At 39.7% G+C, this 11,058-nt stretch overlaps 1 protein-coding gene across 1 annotated transcript; it reads left to right on the plus strand.

Annotated features, from left to right (window-relative positions):
- Positions 1-541: 541 nt before the first annotated feature.
- LOC105039226 (uncharacterized) lies at positions 542-1,792 on the plus strand. Its single transcript, XM_010915306.4, has one exon. The coding sequence runs from the start codon at positions 606-608 to the stop codon at positions 1,593-1,595; it is 990 nt and encodes a 329-aa protein (XP_010913608.1). The 5' UTR covers positions 542-605; the 3' UTR covers positions 1,596-1,792.
- The last annotated feature ends 9,266 nt before the right edge of the window (positions 1,793-11,058 follow it).

Consider the following 11,058-nt stretch of genomic DNA (forward strand, 5'->3'; position numbering starts at 1 on the left):
CATTAATGATTTATAAGTTTTTATTAGTTGTGACTTTTGAGGTGGATTGAACCGTGTTTTGAATAAAAAAAAAGCGGCCGGGTCCCTCTATATTTTGATTTAAATCTGAGTTCCAGCATGATAGTGGGGCCATCATGATTTTTTTTTTTTTTTTTTGAATCCACCATATTTTAATTTGAATCTGAAGTCCATCGTGACAGTGGGCCCATCATAGAGAAAAATAAGTCTTACTCATCTATTTGGGATTTTTTTCCTACACCCCAGTACTGTTACGGTGGATCTCATCTTTTCAGCACTTTGCACTCGCGGCCGGTAAAAATTTTGTTCAAAATATGATGGATCCTATTTTTTTATTAAAAATTTATGTTTAATAAAAATCTTCGAGTCATTAATGGTCGACTACTCATGAAACGCGGTTCCTTACCTTAGTTTTCTGCCACCACGTCAACAATTGGGGACAAGTCAGCGGGATTTTTTCTTCCCAGCATAGCTTCCGGGCAACGGCAAGTCGATGATGACCATAAAAATAACCTCCCTGCAAGTCTTTGGCCAACCCACAAACAAGGGCAGAGCTTTCTCCCAAGAACAAATAACTCGTGACACAGATGGGCTACACACCCATAGCCATGGCCAACCCTCCCAAGCCTATCAGCACCTGCAAAATCGTACGGGAGGCCCTCACCCTACCCACCAAGAACGTGAGGCTTATCCTTCCCATCCTCCTCATCTCCATCTTCTCCTCCTTCCTCCTCTTCTTGGGCAACTACCTCGCCATCCAACCTCTCCTCGCTGATTTGGTTTCCAAGTTCGCCTTCTTGGGCATTTACAAGCCGCAGAGCCCGGAGTTCTCAAACCTCCTTGCCGCCATCCAAAAGGACTTCAAAGAGCTGGCTGCCGACGAATTCATCGTCCTCATAGTCGCCTTCTTCATCCAATCCCTGCTGCAGATCACAACGATTCATGCGCTCACCACAACGTACTCCGGGGAGCTCTTAACACTTGAAGAGTTGCTCTCAAAGGTTAAACGGGGACTGAAGGGGCCGATGATCACCCAAGTCTATGCTGCCTTGTTAAACCTGGGCTATCTCCTTATAGTTCTAACCTTGGCGTTTGCTCCATTGTTCATGTTGAATGTTTCTATTGCATTTGTCATCTTGGATCTTTTCCTACTTCTCTTGGCACTGCTATTTAGTATATATTTAGCAACGGTATTGCCATTAAGCGCAGTGGTCTCGGTAGCGGTGGAAGGTTGCTATGGAGTGGATGCAATCGGGCGTGCCATGAAGCTCATCAAAGGGAAGAAGAAGCAAGCGATTTTGATCAGCCTTCTCTATTATCTACTTGTAGGTGCGACTTATGCAGTTCAGAGAATGGTCGTGGCCTCCTCTCCTCTGTCTACAGCAACTCAAGTGGTGGCAGGATTTGTTAATGTCGCGTTGCTCACGGCCTTGACGTTGTTTGCTTTGTCGGCGTTCGTGGTGTTCTACTATGAGTGCAACGAGAGCCATGGAGAAGAGACGATTGCACTTGCCGGAGACTTTGTGTATGGTAGTTTGTCTACTACTGATGCTCATGTTGCTAAAGAACTTCCATGACTGGATGGACTAGGTCATGGTTGAAACTACTTTGGTGTGTGTTATCCCCCTTATCTTCTCCTTGTTTCAGACGTTGCAGATTGTATGAGCTATGGTGTTCGCTCTTCCACTTTCCTCTGTAACGTGGAAGACACCATAAGCCATGTAATTGTGAACATGTTATTATGATGAAAATAATTGTGAACATGTAGATACAAGCGGGTGCTGATTTGCAGAATGATGGTGATACGCATGGGATTTGCATCTAAAGTAATCAATTTCTTAAGTGCAGAAACTTTATCTCTTTCTATATTTTTTTAGAAAAAAAATAAAAAGAAATCATGATGAATACGATCATTCCAACAAGTGGACTAAAATCAAGCGGGAAGTAACCTTTTACACAGAACTAGCAAAATTGCAAAACGGAAAAAAAAAAAAAAAATGTTCTACAAACATTATATTTATCATTTCATTACTATTATTATTATTGTTATTATTATTATTTTTTTGGTAGGATTTCATTAGTATTATTTACAAACTATTCCATCAGCATGTTCATTTTTATCCCTTTTTCTGAACCATTTGGTGCTATTAGATATGTCATAGAATTAGATTAGCAGATATGATCAATCAGATTGCTTATTTTTTGTTTTTTTTTTCTTTCACATACGACCTGAAAAATATTGACTTTTAATAACCGTTTATTTATATTAAGAATTATCTAAGTAGTTGTTCCTTCCATGGGAAGCTACCACGAATTTTCGCGATGGAAAATATAGCACCTGGTTCTCCAATCATTTCCATTCAGTGACCTGATTGTCAACTGAGAAAAGGTTATTTTGAACTTAATGTTAAATCTTTCGTACCTGATTTCTTGATTAAATGATTGAAGGGGCTTTGAGTTGACCCAAGATCCTTAGCAATCGATAGCCTGATGACCGTCCATCTTTTGATAATAATATTAAAAAATTATTTATTAATAAAAATTTAGTATAAAAAATCAAAAAGATTTAATAATATCAAAAATCTTAAATATTTTGAAGATTTTCAATTTTATTCTAAATTTTTATTTAGTATAATTAGATCTTCGAATTTTCAAATTATCTCAGTTCAGACCCTGACTCTAATTTTTGTTGTCATACTATAATGGAGTAATTTCATAGCTTGCTTATATGACGTCAAATTGCTTATGTGGAACAAGAAGTTAACATAAAAGCACAAGTTCAAATAAGCAAATTCCATGGTAGACAAATCATGAGAGAAGAGATCAATAGAAAAAAAAAAGCTAGAGCCTACAAATTTGATCCTTGCTTCTTTTTTTTTTTTTGCTACAAATGGACGATCACACCATTCTAGTGGGAGAGCACTCCAAAGAGTTAGAATACAAAATATCTTTCAAGGTCCGAGGGCAGATGTTATCTAGACGCCAATTTTAGTCTCCAGAATACTCGATAACTAAGGAAGCCACTCAGTCCGTAGTACTGTGGGCCTTTTGATAAATATGCCGAATAATCATCTCGGTAGAAAGATGAAGAGACCTCCAGATGTCGTAGAGAAGCGGGTGAACATCTAAATGTTTTGCCTCATCCTAGATCCAGACAATGACAGTGGCAGAATCATCCTTGATGAAGATCCTCTCAGCCCGCAGCTCCTACATCGCACAGATGATGCTCGTCCAAGCGGCACAAAGCTCAGCATCGAGGACGGTCGGATCAAAAAGCTGAGACCCCCCTGCTGCCAAAAGCATCGCATCTGGACCCCGGATGATAAGGTCCGAACCACCTCTGCCATCTCTGACACTGTCATTAAAGTTGACCTTGACAAATCCTGAGGGTGGAGGGCTCCCAAGAAATAAAAACAACCTTTCGAATTGCTGCAGGTGCAGCAAGAAAGTCCCAAAAACTCGGGGTAATAAGGTTTGGATTAGCAGTATTGAAATGGTAGTACTTCACAGCTAAGCAGCAGGCTCTCTCCAGCACATGCCGTGTAGGCACAGTCTCAGCGTCAAACACAAAACTATTTCTGAACAGCTAAATCTGATAGACGACATACACCATCCTACTGCCTCTGATCGAACCCTCGATCGTACTATGGTGGATCGCATTTAGGGTTGAAGCCACGGGCCACTGAGTGCTTTCTACTGCTGGCCATCCGCCATCCTTGAAACCAAACTCACCCTCGGGCAGCAAAGGAGAGCATGCTCCGTTGACTCCTCTCCCAGCCCACAAATTGGGCAGAAAGTCGGAATCTCCATTCCTCTGTCTTTGAGAAGTATCCGAGTCGAAAGCTGGTCTCAAGCAACCTTCCACAGAAAGCCTAACCCTGGGATGGGTAGCAACTCACCAAATCTATGTTGCATCGATCCTCCTGTACGACACAGGTCTGTTCATATTGACAAGGTTCCTGGTCGAAGTCTTAGGACGGTAAGACCGCCTCCACACCCTCAAATTCTGGATCCGATGGATAGGAATCGAGATGGCAAAAATTCTATCAGCAAGCTGCCTGCCAAAAAGACAGATGACCTCTTGGGCCCTTCAACTCCTGCTGTCAGTAGTGCTGATGTAGGTTGGTCAACGAGAGAGAGGCAGCTAGAAATCCAAGCATCTTGGTTCACATCAATAGAAGTCCATCAGTGGGCATGGGTTATGTCTCGGGCAGGATTTTGTTATGGATGATTGTTATTCTGGTTTTTGGAGCAATTGCACACATCGCAGTTTCTTGCTGGAGAGTTGGGGACTTGTGGCCTCGGTGCCGGGGGAAGGAATTTATGGAATTAAAGCTTTTGGGAGGGCTTGGGGTTTTATGAAAGAGAGGAAGCTCCAGGTGCTTGTTCTGACTCTGGCAATGTTGCCGCTAGAAACGGGGATCTCAAAGCTGTTCAGCTTTGAAAAGGTTGACACGTTGGGGGAAATGACACTGGCTATGCTTATAACCAAAAGCCTTGTGAGGGCCTTAGTTTGGAATCTGTGGAGGATCTATTGCTGGCTTTTGCATGCCGCATTATATTACCACCAGAAGAATTACTGACATAGCGAATAAGAAAAAGAAAATAAGTGTGAAGTGAATTTCTTTTCTTTATTTGCTTTCTTTGATTACGAGGTGGTTTGTGTTGTATTACGTTTTATTAGCTACAGTATGGAATAATGGAATCTTTATTAACTAGTCCTGTTCCTTTACATCCAAAATAAAAACATGGTTATGAGCTACAGTATGGAATAATGGAATCTTTATTAACTAGTCCTGTTCCTTTACATCCACAATAAAAACATGGTTATGGTTCAAATATTTTGGCTGTTTATCCAGGAAAAAGCTGGCAATGGTCTTCCCTTCCCTGCACATCATATTCATGAGGGATAGGTCCTGCAGTATGACTGATTTCATGTTGGACCTCTTGGAAATTTCCCACCAATTACTGATAAGACTTTCCTCACCCTGTCTGTATTATGGGTTCATCTCCGAGTTCTATTTTGTCTGGAGCAAGGATGCATGAATTTTTCGATTTGGATTAGGACAGGAGCCAATGTTCGGGACCGTGATATCATACCACCTGCGCAATTATCGGTGCTCTAAATCTTGAGTATTATTGAAGTCACTAGATATTACAACAAGCACAAAAATAAGACACACACAAATTCGTACAATCACATAGAATAGAGAAGAGAAGAAAAACAGACATAGGATTTACGTGGTTCAGTTGAAAAGCCTACGTCCACGGGTAAGACACAAGAAAAAAAATTTCACTATGATGAAAAGAGAGATATAATCACTCGGAACTCTCCAAATCCTAACCGCAATTTGATTTTTCAAATCTCTCTCACAAAACTATCGAGATTGGCAGAAAGTATAATATTTATACCGATCCATACCATGCCCTCTGCTACCACCACAGACCTCCCAAAAAATTTTATTCAGATCGCAATGCGGGCTTTTCAGATCGGATCATAGTTCGAGCCCATAAAAAATATCCAAAATTCAAGCCACATTAACAATTCTTTCCATTGGCTTAAATTTTTACTATTATCAACAAAATCATCTCAACACTCTGTCTTGCCAAATGCCCTCGCAAGGGCACTACTAAGTACTACAAACACCAACCAATTCTAGGCAATGCCTAAACTTGCTAACTGGAACTGACTTGGTTATCATATCTACCGGATTATCATGTGTAGAGACTTTCTGTACAACTATAGTACCTTGTGTACAATGTCCCGAATGAAGTGATATCTGACATCAATGTGTTTCGTTCGCTCATGGTACATCTGGTTCTTTAAAAGATAAATGGCACTCTGACTGTTACAAAACATTGTTGACTTGTTCTGCATTAATCCAAGATCACTCACCAAACCCTGTAACCATATAGCTTCTTTTACTGCTCTGCTAGAGCCATATATTCAGCTTCTGTGATAGACAGAGCAACTGTAGTTTGCAATGTTGCCTTCCAACTGATAACACTACCAGAAAGAGTAAACAAATAACCTGTCAGAGATCTCCTCTTGTCTAAGTCCCCTGCAAAATCTGAATCCACATAGCCAATAATTGAATCACTCATCTTGGCCCTATCGAATGTCAGACCAACATTTGTAGTACCCTTTAAATATCTTAAAATCTATTTCACTGCTTGCCAGTGCTCTCTCCCAGGACATGCCATGTATCTACTCACAATACTGACTGCATGTAAAATGTCAGGTCGAGTGCAAACCATAGCATACATGATACTACCCACAGCAGTAGAATAAGAAACATTGGACATGTGCTCCATCTCCTCATTTGTTTTAGGTGACATATCTGCAGATAACTTGAAATGGGCAGCAAACGGAACAGTTACAGGCTTAGAATTATTCATGTTGAAATGCTGAAGCACTTTCTCAACATAAGTCTGCTGAGACAAGAAAAGCTTTCAAACACTTCTGTCCTGGATAATCTCCATTCCCAAAATCTTCTTTGTAGCATCCAAATCCTTCATCTCAACTCATCACTCAACTGCTTTTTCAATATATTAACTTGTGACATGCTTTTAGCAGCAATAAGCATGTCATCCATATACAACAACAAATAGATAAAGGAATCATCTGAAAGCTTTCTGTGATACACACAACTATCATATGAGCTACGGATAAAGCCATTACAAACTATGAATGTATCAAATCTTTTGTATCACTGCCTAGGCGACTGTTTCAAACCATATAAAGATTTCTTAAGCAAGCAAACATGATTTTTCATACCTGGAATGACAAATCCTTCAGGCTGACTCATATAAATTTGTTCCTCCAACTCACCATGCAAAAATATTGTCTTCACATTTAATTGCTCGAGCTCTAGATCATGAAGAGCAATCATAGCAAGAAGGACTCTGATGGAACTGCACTTCACAACTGGAGAAAATACTTCATTGAAGTCAATCCCCTCCCTCTGAGTAAAGCTTTTAGCTACCAATCGTGCCTTGTAACGAGGTGCTTCTATCCCTGGAGTACCTTCCTTTTTCTTGAAAACCCACTTGCAGCCTATCACTTTCTGTCCCTTAGGCAATGTCACAAGCTCCCCAGTTTGATTCTTATGAAGTGATTCAATTTCTTCACCCATAGCACTGACCCATTGATCTACATCTGAATAAGAAATAGCTTCTCTATAATTACTTGGTTCATGCACATCAACTATCTCAGCAACTGATAAGGCATACGCAACTAGATCTGCATATGCATATCTCTGCAGAGGTCTGATCTGTTTTCTCTCCCTACCAGCTGCAATGCTATATGGCTCTTGTTGCTGTTGTTCAAGTGCATCCTCTTCTTAATCAGGATCCTGCATCTCATCATCGGATCACTGGACTGAACTGCTGAAGTATCAACCTCAAGCTTCACCTGTTCTCTGACACCATGATCTGATTCTGATATTGACTTCTCCCTCTGACCATCCAATAAAGCAGACTCAATAAATATCACATTCCTACTGATTATTAACCCTGGAGACTTTGTATCATTGCACCACAACCTATAGCCTTTCACTCCAGATGCATACCCTAGAAATATGCATTTTTTTGCCCTCGGCTCAAGCTTACCATCCCTCACATTAGCATAAGCAGGACAACCAAACACTCTCAACTGAGAGTAATCAGCAGATGACCCGGACCAAATCTCAAAAGGAGTTTTACACTCAATAGCTGGAGATGGAGATCGATTTATCAAGAAATAGGCTGTATTAATTGCTTCAGCCCAGAAATCTTTTTCCAAACCTGAATGTGAGAGCATGCTTCGTGCTTTGTCACAAAGCATTTTGTTCATGCGTTCTGCAATACCATTCTGTTGTGTTGTCCTAGTACAAGTGCGGTATCTCACTATACCTTCGTCACTGCAGAAAGCATCGAACTCACGATTACAAAATTCCAATCCATTAACAGTTCTAAGACGCTTGATCATCTTTTCTGTCTGCTTCTCAATCATCATTTTCTACTAAACAAAAGTTGGAAATACCTCATCTTTTATTTTTAGAAAATACATCCAAACCATCCGAGAGTAATCATCAATCAAAGTCATGAAATACCTGGCACCGTTCTTGGAAGAAATTCTGTTAGGACCCCATAGATCTGAATGGATATAATCCACTGTACCTCTGATCTTGTGCACTGCCTTTTAATTGAACTTCACCCGGGTCTGTTTGCCAAACACATAGTGTTTACAAAAATCTATAGATTTTATTTTCTGTCTGTCCAACAAATCTCGCTTGCTCAATACAGATAACCCTCTCTCACTCATATGATCAAGACACAAATGCCACAGCTGAGTCTGATTCTGATTACTACTCTTAGATGCTACTGCAGCTTCCCCTGAAACTATACTTCCCTGAAGAACATACATCCTGAAACCAAACTATCTTTCATGAGTACCATAGAGCCCTTGCATACTTTGAGAATTTCATTCTCTGCATGGTATTTATATCCATGAGAGTCTACTGTCCCAAGAAAAATTAGGTTCTTCTTCAATCCTGGAACATGCCAACACTCGATAGTTCTAACAATCCCATCAAACATCCTTAATCTGATGTTACCTACACCCTCCACAGGTAATGCACGATCATTCTCCAGAAATACTTTACCACTCATCTGTTTGTAAGTGACAAACCAATTTCTGTGTGGACACATGTGATAAGTAGTACCACTATCAAGGACCCAGGAACTCCGTCCATGATCTGAACTCACAGATAAAATTTCTCCAGCACTATCACTATCATCAGAATTATTAAACCTATCAACAACATTCGCAGAACTCTCTGATTGCTTCCCCCTTTTATTTTTCAACTTGGGACAATCTCTCCTGTAGTGTCTCCACTCTCCGCACTCAAAATAGTTAGCCTTTTTCATTCTAGACTTTGATCTAGCCTTAGATTTCTTTTTGCTTGAAGAACCCTACCTTGATTGTGTTCTTTCCCTGCTCAACAAACCCTCTCCCTCAGATCTGTCTCTATTATTTGAAAAATTCTTTTCCAACTCCTTCGATTTTAGTGAATTACTAACATCATCTAGTGAAATACTGTCTTTTCCATACAACAGAGTATCAACAAATGTCTCATATGAGGGTGGCAACGAACATAACACAATCAAAGCCTGATCCTCACTATCAATATCAATATCTATATTCTTCAGGTCCATAATGATTGAATTAAATTCATCCAGATGTTCTTTAATGGATGTACCTTCATTCATTCTGAGATTTACAGTCTTTTCTTCAGATAGAGATGATTTGTCAGCGATTTGGTGGAATACAGCTCCTTCAATTTCTTTCACGCTTCAGATGCTGATTTTTTACTGACAATCTCTCGCAGAACATTATCAGTGACACTCATGAAAATCGCACTCAAGGCTCTCTCCTTCAGATCGGCCTTGTCCGCCTCCTTCATACCCTCTGAAAAGTTATTCTCGACTGCTTTCCATAAACCTTGCAGAATCAAGGAAGATTTTATTTTTATCTTCCATAGACTGAAACTCGATCTTCCGTTAAACTTCTCCACCTCATACTTTGTTGAAGACGATGCCATCTGTGAACCCTCAACTACACGCATACAACACTGATACCAATTTGTTACAACAAGCACAAAAATAGAGCACACACAGATTCATACAATCGCACAAAATAGAGAAGAGAAGAAAAATAGATACATGATTTATGTAGTTCGGTTGAAAAGCCTACATCCACAGACAAGACACGAGAGAACAAATTTTACTATGATGAAAAGAGAGATACAATCACTCAGAACTCTCCAAACTCTAGCCGTAATTTAATTTTTCAAACCTCTCTCACAAAACTGCCGAGATTGGTAGAAAGTATAATATTTATACGGGTCTATACCATGCCCTCCGCTACCACCACAGACCTCTCAAAAAATTTTATTCAGGTCGCAATACGGATTTTTTGGATCAGATCATAGTTCGAGCCCATAAAAAATATTCAAAATTCAAGCCACATTAACACTAGATTTTGGATTGCAAATTCAACCCAAGATATCGGTTATGAAGCTAGTAACCTGATCGAGGGCATGGATGACATGACTGGTGCCTTATAGTGCAAAAATCCATTTTACAAAACTTATTATGTTAAACAGTTTTTAGCTAAACAATCTTAAGTTGCAACTATTCTTGTCAATCATTTCAATTGGAAGAAAATTCTTGTCAATCATTTGCTATATGGATACAGAACAAATGTTTCCGCTTGTTGAATTGCTAGGAGAGATGTTTTCCTTCTACCAAGCCGTTCCAAGGGAAGAATTAGCTTAGAAATGGATAAGACTTGGCTTTCCAGAAAAACAGAGGCATTTTTATTAGTTTTCTACTGGTTTATCTACCATTATTGCATGTCTGATCCTTTGCCACATTGTTCTTGTAAGCTGTAAGCTTATCAGCAAGCCAAAAAAGAAAAAGAAAAAAGAAAAAGACAAGCTGTAACCTTATCCCATGCATAGACCTCAGCTTATGAATCTAATCATGATGCTATAAAAATTAAGAACTTCTTACAGCATCTATTTGCTTCTCAATAATCTTCTATGGATTGGTAACTTGTTATATAATTTGTCATCGAGGCAGCTTGGCCAAGAACAGAGCTGCGAAAATTGGTTCAAGAGCAAGTGCATGGAGACTTGTATCCCAGGAGGGTAGGCAGTTGTCAGACCTAATGCAAGGAAATACATTTCTCATTTCCAGGTTAAACAACAATTATAAGCTAAAGAGTCAAATTACTAAATTAATCTCTTCTTTTTGAGTAAAAATTAATCATCGTATGACACTTACCCCAGAAGCCATTTCTCATGCTTGTTTCTCGAAGTGGAAATATGTTTTAACAGTGGAGGTTGCGTCCAATTAGGTGTACCTTGTTTCTACCAAAAAAAAAAAGGGTGTTTGCTGCTTTGAACCAAATGGTGTACCTGTAAATGCCCAAACACTGCTACGGTTATACCAAACACTCATGTGGGGCCAACCCCGTGAGAATGGAACAGATCT

This window comes from Elaeis guineensis, chromosome 1 (genome assembly GCF_000442705.2).
Source record: "Elaeis guineensis isolate ETL-2024a chromosome 1, EG11, whole genome shotgun sequence".
NCBI lineage: Eukaryota > Viridiplantae > Streptophyta > Magnoliopsida > Arecales > Arecaceae > Elaeis > Elaeis guineensis.

What these genes read in the sequence shown, in the direction of transcription:
- LOC105039226 (XM_010915306.4), top strand. Translation starts at nt 606, where the DNA reads ATGGGCTACACACCCATAGCCATGGCCAACCCTCCCAAGCCTATCAGC.